Source organism: Amblyraja radiata, chromosome 3, assembly GCF_010909765.2.
Source record: "Amblyraja radiata isolate CabotCenter1 chromosome 3, sAmbRad1.1.pri, whole genome shotgun sequence".
Taxonomy (NCBI): Eukaryota; Metazoa; Chordata; class Chondrichthyes; order Rajiformes; family Rajidae; genus Amblyraja; species Amblyraja radiata.
The window spans coordinates 100,363,281-100,383,670 of NC_045958.1; the positions used below are offsets into that span (position 1 = coordinate 100,363,281).

Consider the following 20,390-nt stretch of genomic DNA (forward strand, 5'->3'; position numbering starts at 1 on the left):
AAATGTTGGTAGAGATGCTGCCTCACAGCCGCAGAGATCAGGGTTCGATCCTGACTTCAGGTGCGGTCCGTGTGAAGTTTGTGCATTCTCCCGGTGACCGTGTGGGTTTCTGCCAGGTTTAGTTTAGTTTTGAGATAGAGCGCGGAAACAGGCTCTTCGGCCCACCGAGTCTGCACCGAACAAAGATCCCCGCACATTAACACTACCCTACACGCACTGGGGACAATTAACACTTAGAAATACCAAGTATACAATCCCAAGTCAATTCACCTACAAACCTGTACGTCTTTGGAGTGTGGGAGGAAACCGAAGATCTCGGAGAAAACCCACGCAGGTCACGGGGAGAACGTATAAACTCCGTACAGACAGCACCTGTAGTCGGGATCGAACCCGGGTCTCCGGCGCTGCAAACGCTGTAAGGAGGCGAGTCTACCATTGCGTCACCATGCCGGGTCTCCGGTTTCCTCCCACGTCCTAAAGATGTGCAGGCTTGTAGATGAATTGGTCTCTGTAAAAACTAAACTGCCCAGAGTGTGTAGGAAGTGGATGGTAGAATGGAATAACATGGAGCTAGAGTGGACGGGTTTTCGATGGGTGCCATAGACTGGGAGGGCCGAAGGGTCTGTTTCCATGCCGTATCCCTAAGCAGCTCTCTTTGAAAGTGCCACCAAAGAGATTGGGTAGATGCAAAGTGTCTATTGCCCAGAGTAGATGAATTGAGAACCAGATAGGTTAAACAAATAGGTTTAAGATGAAGGGGAAAAGATTTAATAGGAACGTGAAGGGTAACTTTTTCACACAAAGGGTGGTGGGTGGAACAAGCTGCCTGAGGAGGTAGTTGAGGCTGGTACTATCGCAATGTTTAAGAACAATGTAGATAGGTACATGGGTAGGACAGGTTTGGAGGGATAATGACCAAATGCAGGCCGGTGGGACAAGTGTAGCTGGGACATGTTGGCCGGTGTGGGCAGGTTGTGCCAAAGCACCTGTTTCCACACTGTATCACTCAATGACTTTGACTCGTAAGTATTATATGGACACGGGAAAATGTACTGGTACTTGAAATACATTTATACTTTCTCCAATGAACCAATAATTGAAGTGAGCTCTTATGCTCTTATCCCAATGGTAAGACTATTACATGGTGTAACTGTGTTTTATTTATAATGCTGTTAAAGTTTTTACAGTGGGCTGATGAGATGAATGTCTCTTCATACACACATAGGCACCTGTTGTGAAACAAAGGGTTGCACAGTTGCAGATGTACTAATAACTAGCATGTGAGTCAGTGTTTCTCAAAGTATGGCGTGTGATAGTGCAGAAGAGCGCTGAATACATTTATTCCTGCATCGTGCAGTTATTTGCATATTTAATTTAGTTTAGTTTCGAGTTACAGCCCGGAAACAGGCCGTTTGGCTCACTGAGCCTGAACCGACCAGCGATCCCCGCACATTAACACTATCCTACAAACATCCTACACACACCGGGGATGATTTACACTTATACCAAACCAATTAACCGACAAACCTGTGCATCTTTGGACTGTGGGAGGAGAACAAAGATCTCGGAGAAAACCCATGCAGGTCACAGGGTGAACGTACAAACAGACAGCACCCGTAGTCGGGATCGAACCAGTCTCTCTGGCACTGTAAGTGCTGTAAGGCAGCAACTCTACCGATGCGCCACCATGCAATTCCCCTGTGTAATGTCTAACGATTTCAAGATAAACCAGCTTTCTGCTTCATCCTGTTAGTTAGTGTTATTAATTAAGGGAAATATGCAGAGCCACACTAGTTTTCTGAGGAGAAAAATATAGCACATTTGCAGATATGAAATAAATCTATTGGCTGCATTGAGTTTGCATTGCAAAATGTGGTAAACAGGATATAATTAAAAGTAAGTTTAAGAAAAGACACAGGTGTTCTGCATTCGAAAATAGTGTCATGATACTGCAATGTAAGGGGAATATAAGAACAGTGGCGCAGTGGTAGAGCTGCTGCCTTAAGGGACTTAAGGGACTTAAATCCCACTTAGGCCATTTTTTCGGTGACTGCCGGCGATTGACACGTCGAAGGTCGCCGAAAAAGCGGCGACTGGACCCTCCCGTTCGACAATGTCTATGACAAGCTACGACAACCCACCACCTAGTCAACGTCAAGCTACGGCAAGCTACCGACAACCGGAGACTCATTCGGACGTTCACCCACAACAACCTACGACCACACAGGCAACAACCTACGAGAACCAAAGTTAACCTACGTCCACCCGCGACAAGCTATGACGAGCAACGACCCTGTTGGCGACAACTGAAGACAATTCAGTCGCCGATACCTGTCGCTGGTTGACGTAGGTTGACATAGGTAATCGCCAATGTAATTCACCGAAGTCAGCATCCAGCGACGACCAATGTCACCTGGCGACAACCTGCATCATCCTGGCGACAACCTACGACAGCACCTACGAGAGGAGAAGACAAGCTACGTCAAGCCCACAGTCGCTGAAAGGTTTTGAACATTTCAAAATCCAGCGGTGACCAGAAAGATGTTACGACTCTTTAGGAGACTTGAGGAGACAACTCACGATCATACAGGCGTCACCCCGCGACCATGTGGCGACAGCCTAGTCACCGAAACAATTGCCTAAAGGGGCTGTCCCACTGCGACGACCTAATCCGTGAGTTTAGAAGAGTTTGCCCACGACTCAAACTCGCAGCATGGTCGACACGTGGTCCTAGGAGGTCCTATAAGGTCACTGGAACTCTCCTTCATGCTCGAGGGAGGTTCCCGAATACTCGCAGCCTCAGCTAGGTCACGGAAAAATTTTCAGCATGTTGACAAATTGGTCGGTATGGTTGTTTTGAACTCGTAGTGCAGTGGAGTGGGGTCACTATTTAGTTACAGGCAGTCGAGGGCAGCCGTAGGCAATCTCCTTCGCTGACTGGGCATTTTAATTTGCTCACTGGAGTTTTCAGGACCAAGGAAAACTGACCGATAGGTGAAATGCCCGCTAAACTTTATTAAACGTTGTCTAGCTTCTTAAGTGTTTCCACTCCTTCTCGCCCCCCCTCCCTTCTCCCCCCCCCCCCCTTCTCTCCCCTTCTCTCCACTTCTCTCTCCTTGTCTCCCCCTCTCTCCCATTCTCTCCCCTTCTCTCCCCTTATCTCTCCCCCTAACTCCCCCTCCCCAGTCTGCGCTCTCTAAAGGACTTACCATACACTGTGCAGCTGTCTTTTACCTTCCTCTTCATCGCGGGTGTGAATTTCAGACAGCGCTCCCCCGCTTTCCCTGGCCCCCGCATTTGCGATGTGCTTGTGTGTGTGCGGTCGGCCGACCCAGCTCGCAATTTCATCGCTGATGGTCGATCCACTCGAGGTTTTTCAGGCGAGTGCCCTCGAGCTTGAAGGTCAAAGACACTCTTCTGAATTCGCGGATTAAGTGGGACAGGGGCTTTACAATGCCAGAGACTCAGGTTCGATCCTGACTACAGGTGCTGGCTGTGTTCTCCCTGTGACCGCGTGGGTTTTCTCCGGGTGCTCCGATTTCCTCCCCCATCCCAAAGACGTACAGGTTTGTAGGTTAATTGGCTTCTGTAAATTGTCCCTACTGTATAGGATGGAACGAGTGAGTACATGGGTGATTGCTGGTCGGCACGGACTCAGTGGGCCGAAGAGCCCGTTTCCATGCTGTATCTCTATATTAAACTAAACTAATACCAAATTTAAGAAAAACATTCAAGGAATCTGTCATTCGAGAATAGTGCCATGATACTGCAACGTAAGAGGAATGTAGGCATAGTAAACGCAGGCATTCAGTTGGATTTGACCTGACCCGTACCTTTATTCCACTGAAGATAGACACAAAAAGCTGGAGTAACTCAGCGGGACAGGCAGCATCTCTGGATAGAAGGAATGGGTGACTTTTATGGTCGAGACCCTTCTTCAGACTGTCTCGACCCTAAACGTCACCCATTCCTTCTCTCCAGAGATGCTGCCCATCCCGCTGAGTTACTCCAGCTTTTTGTGTCTATCTTCGGTTTAAACCAGCATCTGCAGTTCCTTCCTACACCTTTATTCCACTGATATCTTTTTTTTAAATCTCCATATCCTTTCGAAGCAATGAGAAAAATATATTGATATCAGTCTAAATAATAATCTACTGTTCTCGGGGGACAAAGTTGGAAATGCCATGTGATTATTTTTGCTCTTTTCCTAAAATGCATTGTTGATCAAAATAGTTTTGAAATGTGTAATGGTGTTGGGTTGACCACGCAGCAATTAATACCTGAATGTGAAATTAATACCTGGACCAGAGGGATGCCTCCTGCTTCAGCCGAATGTTAGCGTTTATTTTGCTTCTCGCCGTCTTAAGTTATCTGCAGCTGGCTTTGTCTGTGGCCGTGGATTAAGGCGAACCTGTCTGATTGCTTTTGTTGTTTGCTGTTGCAGTGAATTTACTGGACTCCAGAGCTGTAATGGGAGACCTGGGATGGATAGCCTATCCGAAGAACGGGGTAAGTCTTTCAACACATTCCTCACTCGCAAGCTGCATTAGCAGCCCTGTACATTAAGGGCACATTTCAAGGTCTGGAAATTCCCCGGAGTAATTCCATGCCAAGCCAGACGACGAATAAAAAAAGAATGGCCCGTTCCTGAGCAGCAGTGTTCTGCTCTAGGTTTTCGCATCGCAAAATAACTGTCGGATCGCGCGCTCGTACAAACATCCAAACTCTTTTACACTAAAGATTTAGCTTTCACCCCAGCAAATACGTTACCATCAGGGGAGCAAAGCAGCGAAGATGCAGATACGGCCTCCTGGCTGCTAAACGGGGAAGGTTGCCTGTGCAGTGAATGAAGTACTGTAAGTGGTTCTGACCTCTTCAAAACGCCGCATCACCATGCTCACTGACCTCGATTGGCTCACAGACCCACTACAGCCCTTGATTTTTTTAAATTCACATCCTAATGTTCCAACTACGCCCCTCTTGCCCTTGTTATTTCTCCATATTCCCTTCCAGCCATTCGACCATTCAGAGTCCGTCTGATTTCTGTGTCCTTTGCCTCATCCACCCTAGAACATGTCTTCAGCTCTCAAAACTCTTAATGCCTGTCCCACGATGCGAGTTCACCCAAGAGCTCTCCCGAGTTTAAAAATAATCAGTGACTAAAGTTCGCCGATCAGTCCTATCTTCTGCCTCCTGCCGCGTGTGGCAGCAGACGGCCTCTGCCATATCCCCCCTTCATTCTCAGTGGCCCCCCGTCATATCCCCCCTTCATTCTCAGTGGCCCCCACCATATCCCCCCTTCATTCTCAGTGGCCCCCCGTCATATCCCCCCTTCATTCTCAGTGGCCCCCACCATATCCCCCCTTCATTCTCAGTGGCCCCCCGTCATATCCCCCCTTCATTCTCAGTGGCCCCCGTCATATCCCCCCTTCATTCTCAGTGGCCCCCACCATATCCCCCCTTCATTCTCAGTGGCCCCCCGTCATATCCCCCCTTCATTCTCAGTGGCCCCCCGTCATATCCCCCCTTCATTCTCAGTGGCCCCCACCATATCCCCCCTTCATTCTCAGTGGCCCCCCGTCATATCCCCCCTTCATTCTCAGTGGCCCCCCGTCATATCCCCCCTTCATTCTCAGTGGCCCCCCGTCATATCCCCCCTTCATTCTCAGTGGCCCCCCGTCATATCCCCCCTTCATTCTCAGTGGCCCCCCGTCATATCCCCCCTTCATTCTCAGTGGCCCCCCGTCATATCCCCCCTTCATTCTCAGTGGCCCCCACCATATCCCCCCTTCATTCTCAGTGGCCCCCCGTCATATCCCCCTTTCATTCTCAGTGCCCCCCCGCCATATCCCCCTTTCATTCTCAGTGGGCCCCCACTGAATAACCCCTTTGTTCTGGTGGCCCCCTGCTGGGCCCCCTCTCCGTTCTAGGTGCCCCCCCCCCCCCCACTGGGACCCCCCTTTCGTTCTCGTCGCCCCCCCGCCCCCCCCCCACCAGGTAGCTCTCGGCAGCACGGGTCCCCCTACACTCCCGACAGTCCACCTCACTCTCAATGGCCCCTTCACTCTCAATCCTGTCTCTCCTCGATCAGGTGGTGTTTAAAACCTATCTTTCTGAGCAATAAGTTGTCACCTATCTGGTAATAATGGCTCTCAGAACTTAGTCCTCTCATGTGCATTTTACTTCATTAAAGGCGCTAAATAAATTAATTTTGTTTTTGTTGATTTTCTTGATTAGTACGGGTGTCAGAGGCTATGGGGGAGAAGGCTTTAGGAGCATGGGGTTTAGGAGGGAGAGATAGATCAGCCATGATTGAATGGTGGAGTGGACTTGATGGGTTGAATGTCCTCATTCTCCTCTTATCACTTTTGACCTTATGACCTTATTGTAGCTTTAATCTTGATTATGAATATTAATATTGATTTAGCTAATAATAGCAATGAGGCTGGCACAGTGGTGTGTGGGAGGCCCAGTGGCATAGCTGGTTGAACTAGTGCCCCACAGATCCTGACCTTGAGCGCTGTCTGTGTTGAGTTTGTGTAGTCACCAAGTGACCGCGTGGGTTTCCTCTGGGTTCTCTGGTTTCCCCCCATATCCCGAATGGCATTTGGGCATGTGGGTTAATTGGCCGCTGTAAATTGCCCCTATTGTGCAGGAGAATGGATGCAAATGTGGGATCACATAGAGCTAGTGATAGGGTGGCCCAGTGGTGCAGCGGTAGAGTTGCTGCCTTACAGCGCTTGCAGCACCAGAGACCCCAGTTCGATCCCGACTACGGGTGCTCTCTGTACGGAGTTTGTACCTTCTCTCCGTGACCACGTGGGTTTACTCCGTCACCTTCGGTTTCCTCCCACACTCCAAAGACGTACAGGTTTGTAGGTTAATTGACTGGATATAATATAAAATTGTCCCTAGTGTGTGTAGGATAGCGTTAATCATCCCTGGTGCGTGTAGGATGTTTGTTGAACAGTGTTAATGTGCGGGGATCGCTGGTCTGTGCGGACTCGGTGGTCAGAAAGGCCTGCTTCCACATTGTATCTCCAAACTTAACTAAAACTGAACCATTGTGAATGGGTGATCGATGGTCAGTGTGAATTTGATGGCTCGAGGAGCCCATTTCCATGCAGAATCTTTCTTCAGACAAGAGACACAGCGCGGAAACTGGCCCTTTGGACCACGGGTCCGCGCCGACCAGCAATAACCCGTTACACCAGCACAATCCTACACATGCCGGGGACAATTTCCAATTTTACCAAAGCCAAAAAAGCCAGTTAACCGACAAACCTGTACATCTTTGGAATGTGGGAGGAAGCCCACATAGGTCACTAGGAGAACGTATAAACTCTGTACGGACACCACCCGTGGCCAGGATCGAACCCGGGACTCTGGCCCTCTAAGGCAGCAACTCTACCGCCACCTCACCGTGCCGTCTTTCATTTCAATCCATCAATCGATCAATCAAATAGGCTGCAGCAATTCACGATTTGTGCCATTGTTAAATTGCTGCTCCATCACTTCATAACAGTCCTTTGTCTATTCTGGTAGATGAATAGCAAGCAAGGAATTTTTATATTGAAATGCTTATTTTAAAGACTGCTGATCTAGTTGCTGTACAAAAGAAGTGTCATTTATCGGTAACAATAATAATGATTTAAAATGTAAAAACGCATGATTTGCAATGACAGGTGTCAGGAGGATTCAGATGCCACTGGTGGGGAAGTGAGATTGAATTTGGATACAATTGCTTCTTTTCTCAACCTATTAATATTCCAGGTGCGGGCAAATTCTGAGGTGGACAAACTGTAAAGTATAACTATAAATCCCATTTGCAATAATAAATAAAGATCATATTCCATTCCGTATTTCATTTTTCAGTTATTGCATTTGATGTGATGATTTTTATTTGGAGAGGAATGTTTTAGATCTCACAAAGAAGCAAACATTTTCAGCCTTTAAGCATAGCCAGGGTTCCTTTGATAATGTGACTTTGGAAAAAAGCTTTAAATTGAGCACAAACCCAGACCTGAAGGCTCAAAGACCTTTAGAAATCCCTCTTGTTTGTGTGTGGTTCATGTATTGCTGATATCATGATATTCTTGACATAGTTGACACATTCTTGACATGTCCTTCATTTGCTTCAGTACCCGAAATGTCGTTATTTTTCTCTTGCAAGAATGCAGAAGGCAAGATGATTCAGTGGGCAAGCAGGAACGGGGTACTGACTCTGGATGATCAGCCATGATCATATTGAATTGGCTGTGCTGGCTCAAAGGGCCGAACAGCCTACTCCTGCACCTACTTTCTATGTTTCTAAGAAGTTAGTGTCATTGGATGCGGGTCCATTCTTTGAAATGCGTAAATACGTCGATCAACTTCCATTGCTTTGTTCAAGAAAGAACTGTAGATGCTGGAAAAATCGAAGGTAGACAAAAATGCTACAGAGACTCAGCGGGTGAGGCAGCATCTATGGAGCGAAGGAATAGGTGACATTTCATGTCGAACCCTTCTTCAGACTCAGCATTTTTGTCTAACTTCATTTGCTTTTGTGCCTTTTCTGTTTGTGATCAATGCAATAGAAAAGGTATGATTCAAATCTAAACACAAAGAGCTGGAGGATATGGTGGCACAGTGGTATAGTGGTAGAGAGCTGCTGCATAGAGCACCAGAGACTTGACTATAGATCCTGACTATGGGTGCTGCCTGTGCAGAGTCCTCCACCGCCGTATGTGGCAAGGAATTCCACAGATTCACAGTCATAGAGTGATACAGTGTGGAAACAGGCCCTGCGGCCCAACTCGCCCACACTGGCCAACATGTCCCAGCTACCCTAGTCCAACATGCCTTTCTAAATATACGTCCTTTTAATCTGAGGCTATGGCCTCTGTCCCTATGCTCTCCCACTAGTGGAAACGTCATCTCCACATTCACTCTATCCAGGCCTTTGGTTACTCAGTAGGTTTTCAACGAGATTTCCCCCATCCACTGGATGGAAATTATCCCTTGAGTATTAGTTTTGTGATGGTGTTAACCTCTTGATCCCATGCACTACGTACCATCTCCACCTCTAGCTCTCTCCCTGTCAGTGTGAATTATGGATTCCAAAATTACAAAAAGTAGAGTTTGGGCAGCCCACGCACGGCAGCAGTGTGGCTATGATTCCGTACGTGCGCACGTGCATGCAGAACGCAACGTATGTGATACTTGTACACTGCGTGCATTAACTATAGGCTACGCATTATGAAACATGTCTAGCCAAAACCCAATCCCCCGGTTCCGCGGCCCACGTTTGGAGTGTGGGAGGAAATGGGAGCACCTGGAGAAAACCCACGGGAAGAATGTACAAACGCCATACAGACAGCACCAGTAGTCAGGTTCGAACCCAGGTATCTGGCGTTGTAAGGCAGCAACTCTATCTCTGCACCACCACATTTTGTGTTTTATGTTTTGTGTTTTATGTTTTATGTAAAAGGTACAATTAAGTTATAAAGTTAGTTCAGCTTTTTAAAATGTTCAACCACTCTCATTGAAATGAATGGGGCTGTGCTGGATGTAGCAGCTGAGGCTGGTTCAAACTGGGGAGCCCGGTGTGAACTGGGTCTGGGCCCCAGATCTCAGTTGCCAGGGCTCATCCCAGAGTCAATGGGAAGTCCAGGGAATGAGCTACTAGTCAGATTCACCTGCGTCTGACCTCCAACACACAAGGGTCTGGAGAAGGGTCTCGACCCGAAACGTCACCCATTTCCTCTCTCCAGAGATGCTGCATGACTCGCTGAGTTCCTCCATCATTTTGTGTCTTCGGTGTAAACTAGAATCTGCAGTTCCTTCCGACACATGCTGAAGTATGTAGCCGTGGTTGAATGAATGAATGAATGAATATTTTATTGTCAAGTTAACAAGTAACAGTGATACTCTTTGCTTGGATTCCCAAGGTATGAAAATAGCCGCCACTTAAAGGGGGCCGGCAAAGTTACAAATTATCCCGCGCCAGGTCCCCCTTTGTTTTCCCCCTCCCCTCCCCCTCGCGTGTGGTGGTCTCCCCACACCGAGCCCCATTGCTCTTCGCCGTCCCCCACGGCGGTCCCCCCACGCTGGGTCCTCCTTTGTTCCTTCCCTCGGCAGCGGCGTCCTCACTTCCGCGTGTCCTTCCTCGTCCATCGGTCGGCGCCACGATCGGCCGCCGCTCCGACCTCTCCAGCGACCCTGCCGGGTCCTCTCCTGACGCATCCGTGGCGCCGACCCAGGCCCCAGCCGCAGGCTCCGCAGACCCAGGGGCTGACAACTCGCCAGGCTTCGGCTGCGACCCGTGAAGCTCGGGTCCCGGCCTCTCCCCTGGAGCGCACTAATGTGAGCATCACAGCCCTCTAGCAGCTCTCAATCCAACCCAACCCATGGTGTGATTTTACTCCCCCCCCCCCCCTACTTCATTCTTCCAGTAAAGCCAATTCATCATTGAGTCATAATTGTTGTTATAAATCTGTGACAGCAGCTTCGCTTGACAATTGCAATCCCGACGTCACAACTCCCGCCGGATTTCCCAATTTAAATGATAAAGACCTCCGCAGGCTGCAGAAGGGCCGTCGATTACATTACCCATATGGTCAAAATCCCACAACATTAAGCCATTTATTTTATGTAAATCTAGGACAAATAATTAGCAAGTGGCCAACAATAGGCATCATTATAATTCAAATAGCAATATTTTCAATAACCGTTTGCAGCCTCAAACAATTTGATCACCTTATTCTTTCCCAGGTAATAATTAGCCCCCAAAACTCCCCTCGGTGGTAACTGCGGATGTAGAAACAAGCTCCAAATGCTGGTTAAACTAATGTAATCCATGGTTTCAACATGAATTACAGAAAGTCTACAGCAGGAGGGCCATCATCTACAAAATACAAGCTGCGCTCCTGATTTCTTCAGGCATTCTTTGTGCAGACCTTAATGTGTACAAATCACTGTTAATGTTCTCATCGTCATATATTTCATTCTCTCTGGGGGCTCGCCGATAAACTGTTCTTATCAGTTTAATATCTGATACGTCCCTTATCTGGGCACCATATATTGATTTTTGAAAGTGGGGTGGAATAGGGGCTTGCTCTGTCCACTTTAAGGGTGGTACGGTGACACAGCGGTTGAGTTGCTGCCATACGCTGCTTACGGATGGATCCCGACTACGGGTGCTGTCTGTACGGAGTTTGTACGTTCTCCCCGTGACCGTGTGGGCTTTCTTCAATATCTTCGGTTTCCTCCCACACTCCACGGCCGTACAGGTATGCAGGTTAATTGGCTTGTTATAAAATGCAAAAATTGTTCCTCGTGTGTGTAGGGTAGCGTTAATGTGCGGGGATCGCTGGTCGGTGTGGACTCGGTGGGCCGAAGGGCCTGTTTCCACGCTGTATATTTAAACTAAACTAAACTATACCCCTGTCTTCACCGCCCTGCTTCTCCTCGCACTGCCCTCCATAATATTTGAACTAACATATCATTTTTGCCAAAGTTTTGGAAGTGGAATGCGCGAGTAAACTGAATCCCCATTCGTAAACGATCTTATTACATGGAACATAAAACAGTATAGCACAGGAATGGACCCTTCGGCCCACAATGTCTGTGCTGAACATGATGCCACGTTAAACTGGTCTCATCTGCCTGCACATGGACGATATCCCTCTTTTCCCATCACTTCCATGTGCCGAGCCAAAAGCCTCTTAAACACCGCTATCGTGTCCGCTTCCACCACCACCACCGGCAAGTGTGCGCCAGGCTCCCGCCACCCCCTGCATGCCCCCGCACCTCTCCATTAAACTTTCCCCCTCTCAATATAACTATACCACTCTGGGACAAAGGTTCTGAATGTCTACCCTATCTATGCTTCTCATCATTTTTGTACACCCATCAAGTCTCCCCTCGACCACTGACGTTCCGGAGAAAGCGATCCAAGTCTATCCAAACTCTATTCAGGATGAGCAGAGATGCGATGTACTATGATGGTGCACAGAATGCATAAGGCAGAGAAAGAGGTTGTGTAGTGATGCAGATCAGACTCACTCAATATAGAATTGAGACTGAACCCATTTCATAAACCTGAGAGAGATGATTGAGAGAAGTGTGCTTTGTAGCTTGTGCAATTTAATGCATGCTGGTCATAAATTGATTTTACACGGTTCCCATTTGCAATTAGTTCCTCCTGGTACCAATGGTTTGTGTCATGATATATAGTTCAGAAGACCGATTCAATTCAGCATCTGATATTGCTGTACATTTCAGTGCAGTGCCCAGTGAACCAAACATTTTTTACATAAAGTTCAGCACATATAATTCTTTTGAGAACGAGTGTTGCATCGTTAATCCAAAACATAGATAGCCCAGGTAATAAAATTAGATTTTGTTTTTTTATTGCTTGAGGTAATCCAGTGGCTTTCTGAAGATGTGTGCATCCACATTTAATATTTCACAAATAAGAAGTGATTTGCGGCAAAGGCATTGGACTGTTTGAAAGGCTAAAGATTGGATACTGTGTGGGATGGAAGTGCGGAGAAACATAGAAACATAGAAAATAGGTGCAGGAGTAGGCCCTTCGGCCCTTCGAGCCTGCACCGCCATTCAATATGATCATGGCTGATCATCCTAAATCAGTACCCTGTTCCTGCTTTCTCCCATATCCCATGATTCGGGTTTACACCGGAGATAGACACAAAATGGTGGAATAATTCAGCAGGACAGACAGCATCTCTGGAGAGGAGTGGGTGATGTTTCTGGTCGAGACCCTTCTTCAGACTGAGCTGCTGCATTAGTCCCAATGTCAAGTCAAGTCAAGTTTATTCGTCAAATACACATACGAGATGTGCAGTGAAATGAAAAGTGGCAATGCTCGCGGACTTTGTGCAAAAAGACAAACAAACAAACAACCAACCAAACTACAAACAGAATGGAACAGAATCACATATTCTTTACCATATTAAATATTGTGGGCTGAAGGAAAAAGGGAAAAGAGCAATTTTTAAAAAAGCAGTAGAGTGGTACAGTAAAAGTTAGTCCCTGGTGAGATAGGAGTTTGCAGTCCTAATGGCCTCTGGGAAGAAACTCCTTCTCAACCTCTCCGTTCTCACCGCATGGCAACGGAGGCGTTTGCCTGAACATAGCAGCTGGAACAGTCCGTTGCAGGGGTGGAAGGGGTCTCCCATTATCTTATTGGCTCTGGAGTTGCACCTCCTGATGTATAGTTCCTGCAGGGGGGCGGGTGAAGTTCCCATAGTGCGTTTGGCCGAACGCACTACTCTCTGCAGAGCCTTCTTGTCCTGGGCAGAGCAATTCCCAAACCAGATTGTAATATTTCCGGACAAGATGCTTTCCACAGCCGCTGAGTAGAAGCACTGGAGGATCCTCGGAGACACTCTGAATTTCCTCAATTGCCTGAGGTTGTAAAGGCGCTGCCTTGCCTTACTCACGAGTGCTGCGGCGTGTGATGTCCATGTCATATCCTCGGAGATGTGGACTCCCAGATATTTAAAACAGCTCACCCTATCCACAGTATCCCCATTTATCCTCAATGGTGTGTACGTCCTCGGATGATGTGCCCTCCTAAAGTCCACGATCAGCTCCTTAGTTTTTTTGATGTTCAAGAGGAGACTGTTGTCCAATGTTATAATATGGATGGTCATTCACTCCACCGGGAGCTTCCAATAGGTAAATGCGTCTTTGACGGTTAGCACAGACACGGTGGGCTGAAGAGCCTGTTTCCGTATGGCATGATTCCACGACGCTCAAGAGCTGGCTAATCATTTTCGAAACAAGGAACTGCAGTTGCTGCAGAAAAAGAAACAAAGTGCTGGAGTAACTCAGCCAGTCAGGCAGCATCTCTCACACAGAGGGTGGTGCAATGGGCTGCTGGAGGAAGCAGTTGAGATGTACATTTATTAAATACATTTGGATAGGAAAGGTTTAGAGGGATATCCCAGCCAAACATGGGAGAAATGCAACTATTTTGGATGGGTCATCTTGGTCAGCATGGACAAGTTGGACTAAAGGAATGTTTTCTAAGTATTAGCTGAGTGGAAGAGATGTTTGTCAAAAGGATGTCTTACGAAAATCTCCTGGTTGACCATAAATGAATAAGTTTATTGGCCAAGTATATTCACATACAAGGAATTTGCCTTGGTGCTCCGCTCGCAGGTAACAACACGACATACAGTAACAATTAAGAATGACACATAAAACATTAACCATTAAGAATAAAACATTATAGTTTAAACATGTGAATGAAATAAAATACCAGAGCAAAAGGAGGCTGCAGACTTTTGGTTATTGAGTAGAGCTACTACTCGTGGAAAAAAAGCTGTTTTTATGTCTGGCCATGGCTGCTTTGACAGTCCGGAGTAGACTTCCAGAGGGAAGTGATTCAAAGAGTTTGTGGCCAGAGTGAGATGAGTCAGAGATGATCTTACCCGCTCGCTTCCTGGCCCTTGCAGTGTACAGTTCGTCAATGGGGTGAAGGTTGCAGCCAACAACCTTCTCAGCTGATCGGACGATTCGCTGCAGCCTCCAGATGTTGTGCCTGTTGGCTGAGCCAGACCAGACCATGATGGAGAAGGTGAGGACAGACTCTACGATGGCCGTGTAGAATTGGACCATCATTGCTTGTGGCAGATTGTGTTTCCTCAGCTGCCGCAGGAAGTACATCCTCTGTTGGGCCTTTTTGACTGTGGCCTCCCATTTAAGGTCCCTGGAGATGTTGGTTCCAAGGAACTTAAACGACTCCACAGATGTGACTGTGGTGTTGTTGATGGTGAGTGGGGTGAGGGGAGGGGAGGGGGAGTTCTCCTAAAGTCTACTAAAGTATAAAACAGTCCACCACACTGGTCAAGAGCTGCCATCTCATCTCCGGACAATAGCTCTTGTTTAGTCAACTGATTGAGCAAAAATTCGTACAAATTCCTTGTTGAAATGGATTCGGGCACATTCATTCCCTCCTGCAAGCTATTAATTTTATTTAATAATTTATTAAACGCACAGTGGAGCAGCAATAGAGTTGCTGCCTTGCAGCCAGAGACCTGGGTTTGATCCTGACTATGGGTGCTTGCCTGTACGGAGTTTGTACGTTTTCCCCATGAAAGCTTGGGTTCTCCCATTATTTTTATTAACAAATTTATTAACAATTAGGGCAGCACGGTGGCGCAGCTGGTAGAGCAAGTGACCTGGATTCGATCCTGAGCTAGGGTGCTGTCTGTGTGGAGTTTGTACGTTCTCCCCATGACTAGGTGAGTTTCCTCCGGCTGCTCAGGTTTTCTCCCACATCCCAAAGATGTGTGATTTTGTAACTTAATTTGTCTCTGTAAAATTTGCCCTAGTGTGTAGGGATAGGGTTGCCAACTGTCCCGTATTAACCGGGACATCACTTACATTGGGACTGCTACTACCAGGTGCTCCTCAACTTACGATGGGGTTACGTTCTGATACACCCATCGTAAATCGGAAATATCGTATGTCAAAAATGCATTCAATACACCTAACCACCATCACCAGAGTGTTCAGGGTTGGACCGCCAGGCGCTTGTGGGCTTTCATTCCCCCCCCTCCCACCACCAACCCTCCCTCTCTCTCCCCTTCAGTCCTCTGCCTCTGGGAGTGATTTTAATTTCCACGTTTTAATTATGAAATCTCACCCCACCCCCAACCCCACTCCCACCTCACCTCCACCCCACCCCACTCCCAATCCCACCCCCAACCCCACTCCCACTCCCACCCCCAACCCCACTCCCACCTCAACCCCACTCCCACCCCCTCCCCCACCCCACCGCAGACTGAAGAAGGGTCTCGACCCGAAACATCACCCATTCCTTCTCTCCAGAGATGCTGCCGGTCCCGCTGAGTTGCTCCTGCATTTTGTGTCCATCTTCAAATGACGTCACACGCTCCAGACGGCTGTGCGGGCGCATGATGATGTGCGCGACCGTCGCGCGTCAGTCACTACCGGCCTGTCGCGTAAATGACGGCCAAGTGGGACAGGCCCTTAACTCACGGACGGTTTCCGTGGCTTCGGGCAAACGGCAACATGAGGGAGACTTCAGATTGGGTTTCTGTCCGAGCCCGACGGAAGATTTGTGCAGATTTACCGTTTGAGCAGCAGTAAGTTTCATGATAACGGCACGTTGTTGGTTTGTGACAGATGGGCGGCTCTGCCTTGCTGGTTGCGACCGTCAGCCATGGAAGTGTTCCATCTTAGAGACGCTAATAAAGCAGCGAGCCTGAGTGAGACAGATAATGTGTGATTCTAACTGCTGCTACAGTAGTATTACTGGTAATTGCATCTCATTTTTACTGGGCCAAATACACCAACAAACTGATTCCGTGAAGGCACATGCAAGATTAAGTAGAGGCTTAAGACTAGAAACAGCATACATTAGCGTCGATTTTTCATTTGCAAATTGCACATAACTGCAGGTTTACAGGGCAGTATGTTGCTAGTGAACAGTTCTCAATGAAATCACACACAACGGGGAGGTTTTCCAGGCTATTTCTGTGGTTACAGTGATTACAATGGTGCTTTATACTCACCTAGGTACAGAGGTGCAGCCAGGGCCGGATTTAGATGAAGAGAGGCCCTTAGCTATTTCACTTGTGAGACCCCCCCCCTCCCAACCCCCCACCCCCACGACTAGAGGTTAGTGGGCCCCCCTAGATCTCGAGGCCCTAAGCTTAAGCTTGTCTAGCTTATACGTAAATCCGGCCCTGGGTGCAGCGGTAGAGTTGCTGTTGTACAGCGCTTGCAGCGCCAGAGTTCCGGGTTTGATCCCGACCACAGGTGCCGTCTGCACTGAGTTTTACATTCTCCCCCTGACAACTTGGGTTTTCTGCAAAATCTTTGGTTTCCTCCAAAGACGTACAGGTTGGTAGGTTATTTAGCTTGGCGTATGTGTAAAATTGTCCCTAGTGTGAGTAAGATAGTATTCATGTGTGGGGATCGCAGGTCGGTGCGGACTTGGAGGGCTGAAGGGCCTGTTTCCGCGCTGCATCTCAAAACTAAACTAAGACAGTATCACTACACATAGTGTAAGCACATAGATATTGTCATGGTAATGTCCTAAGGAATTGGAGTAGAATTAGGCCATTCGGCCCCATCAAGTCTACTCTGCTATTCAGTCATGGCTGATCTATCTCTCCCTCCTAACCCCATTCTCCTGCCTTCTCCCCATAACCTCTGACACCTGTGGCTAGAGGAATGTTATGTTTACGCAGACAGCTTGTTGTAGGATCCAGCTCACACGACAGTTACTTACTTACTGCCTATTATGCTCCTGGCATGTAGGGCAGCAAGGAAGGTCCTCCACTCCTTGTTGATTCCTTCAGTTGCTGTTTCCGTAACATATTTGTTTTACGAGACAGGGTTGTTAGCCCTGTGCTCAACCTCCAACCTGGAGGACCAGTGGGTTGCTCTTCGTCTCGCCTCTACCCTTCGACCTGCCCAGCATGGGAGACCCTAACAGGAGATGAATCTCCCACTGGCATAGCTCTAGGGGTCACTGAGACACACAAGCTCCCCGACCACGACAAGGTTGACATGACAGGGTGCATTGTTATTTCTCATTGATTATATTGTTTACAGTGAACTATGTTTACATATTCTGTTCTGCTGCTGCAAGTAAGAATTTCATTGTTCTATCTGGGACATCTACTGTGTCCCAGAGAGACTCTTGACTCTTGATACAGTGAGGTATTTCACTTGATTGATCGCAGTGTTTAATTGTGCTAATTAGAAATCGATCGGCCTCTGTGGTCCAGGAATTACAGTTAGGTTAAAGAAAGAGCTGTCGGTCACATTAAACAATGAAGCTGGATGGAATAAGAGGGTGGACACACAGTTCAATGTGATAATGAAAAGCTGCTGTCTGAGAATACTGGCTCCACTCCAGGGCACGCTGTTTCGCAATCTTCTCCAATTGTGTCGGAAGGAACTGCAGATGTTGGTTTAAACCAGGGCTGCCAACTCTCACGCTTTGAGCGTGAGACTCACGCCCTCAAGCAAACTCTCACGCCCTCACGCTCATCAGACATTTCTCACGCTCAGTGGTGAGAAATTTTGTGATCAACGAAAATTTCAAAACTCGGATAAACTGCATGGTCCGCTGGTGTTGGAGAGCCGGGGCTGCGGGATGAATGGAAGCAGAACCAGTGGCGGGAACAGATGCGGGGAGCCGGGACTGGTGAGTTTGCGGCGCTGTCGAGTGTTTGCGCGGCTAGCGAGTCGCTCGCTGCAGCTCTGGCCATGGAGCGCTCCGGACAGTGCGAGTGTCCCTGGCCGCGGAGCCGTCGGAAGCTCCGCTTCCGCAGGAGTCTCTGTGCCGAAGGGACAGACTCTCAAAGGGAGGTGGAGAGAGAGAGAGGGGGGGAGGAGACAGGGAGACAGTGGGGGTAGAGAGAGGGGGATGAGAGGAGAGAGAGGGGAGACACAGAGGGGGCGTGAATGGAGAGAGAGAAGAGAGAGAGGGGGGAGAGTGAGGTGGGAGAGGGAGGGAAGAGAGAGAGAGGGAAGAGAGAGGGGTGAGAGGGAAGAAAGAGGGAGGAAGAGAGAGAGGGGTGTGAGGAGGGAGAGAGAATGGGAGAGAGAGAGGGTGGAAGATGCGAGAGGGGGAAGAGAAGAGAGAGGGAGCACAGGGAAAAGATAGAGAGATGGCGGGGGCAAGAGAAAGAGATAGGGGAGAGATGCCAGGGGGAGAGTTGAGGTGGGGGGGACAAATCGGGGGAGAGAGGGAATAGAGAGAGATGAGAGAGAGAGGGTGGGGAATGAGAGAGGAGGTGAGAGGAGACAGAGAGACGAGGGGAGAGTGTGCTATGAGATAGGGAGATGCAGAGGACGAGATAGAGGAGGAGGGAAAGAGAGAGAGAGGGGGGGAGAAGAGAGGGGGACGAGATGGAGGGAGAGTAGAAGAGGGGAAGATGAGAGAAGAAGATGAGGGGTGAGAGACGAGAGTGGGGAGAGAGAAGAGTTAGGGAAAGAGAGGGGAGAGAGAGTTAGTGGAACGAGAGGGGAGAGGGGGAGAGGATGAGAGAGAGAGGAGAGAGGGACGCGAGAGAGGGGGAGAGTGAGGTGGGAGGGAGAGGGGGAGAGGGGGAAGAGAGAGAGGGAGAGAGAGAGGGGGGGAGAGAGAGGGGAAGAGAGGAGAGAGGGGGGAGCGAGAGGGGGGCAGAGATATTTAAGGGAAAGAGAGGGGAGAGAGAGTTAGGGGAATTGGAAGGGAGAGAGGGGAGAGGGGGGAGAGAGAGAGAGGGGACGAGAGAGAGGGGGAGAGTGAGGTGGGAGGGAGAGAGGGGGAAGAGAGAGAGAGGGAGAGAGAGAGGGGAGAGAGGGGAAGAGAGGAGAGAGAGAGGGGAGAGAAAAAGAGGGGAGAGAGAGAGAGGGGGAGAGAGAAGAGAGAGGGAAGGGGAGAGAGTGAGAGGGGTGAGACAGGGCAGAGGCGAGAGAGGGGGAGGGGGGAGAGAGAGGGGGGTTGAGAGGAGAGAGAGCGGAAGAGAGAAAGGGATGAGAGTGAGGTGGGAGGGAGAGAAAGAGAGGTGGAGAAAGAGAGGAGAGAGCGAGGAGAGAGAGGGGGAGAGAGAGGGGGGGAGAGGGAAAGGGGGATTGAGAGTCAGGGCTGCCAACTCCCATGCATTGAGCGTGAGAATCACGCATTTCACCAAATTCTCACGCTGATGACAAATTTCTCTCGCTCTGTTGTGAGAAATTCTGTGATCAACGAAAATTTCAAAACCCATATCAAATGCATGGGCAGCGGGTGTTGGAAGCAGAAGCAGCGGCAGGGACAGATGCGGGCGGGGAGCGGGGCTGGTGAGTGTTTGCCGGGCTGGCGAGTCACTCACTGCAGCTCTGGCCATGGAGCAGCCTCAGTGCAAGAGTCCCGGGCCGTCGGAGGCGTTGAAGCATTGCGCCGCTGCCGTGAGTGTCTCTGTGCTGAATTCGCCCAGGTGACCGGCATGGATCAGGCTGCGGCTCGGTGCATCCTGGAGGACAACCAGTGGCTGCTGGAAGGAAGTACCAAGCACAGGGTAGATACGGTGGTAGATAGTGGACTTCAAATGGGGGTGGTTGGTGAAAGCATCCTGCTTGCCTACTAGATTTTCACATACTGTAACTGCAGGAAAAATGTTCCCGATGTTGGGGGCGTTCAGAACCATGGGTCACAGTTTAAGAATAAAGGGGGGGGCAGTTAGGACTGAGATGAGAACAGACTTTCTTCACACAAAGAGTTGTGAATCTGTGGAATTCTCTGCCACAGAAGGCAGTGCAGGCCAATTCACTGGATGTTTTCAAGAGAGAGTTACATTTAGTTCTTGGGGCTAACGACATCAAGGGATATGGGGAAAAAACAGGAAAGAGATACTGATTTTAGATGAATAGCC

General features: G+C 48.8%; 1 protein-coding gene and 1 pseudogene across 7 annotated transcripts in view; both read left to right on the top strand.

Annotated features, from left to right (window-relative positions):
* epha5 (EPH receptor A5) overlaps positions 1-20,390 on the top strand; it is a 313,137-nt gene that overhangs the window by 20,130 nt on the left and 272,617 nt on the right. For all 7 annotated transcript variants that reach the window (XR_004411473.1, XM_033018418.1, XM_033018421.1 and 4 more), the window contains exon 2: positions 4,445-4,509. Coding sequence is in view for 6 of the 7 variants with exons in the window: in XM_033018418.1 (XP_032874309.1) it covers positions 4,445-4,509 (65 nt within the window). In the remaining variant the exon portion in view is untranslated. The remainder of the gene's footprint in view (positions 1-4,444; positions 4,510-20,390) is intronic.
* LOC116971663 lies at positions 10,985-11,152 on the top strand (annotated as a pseudogene).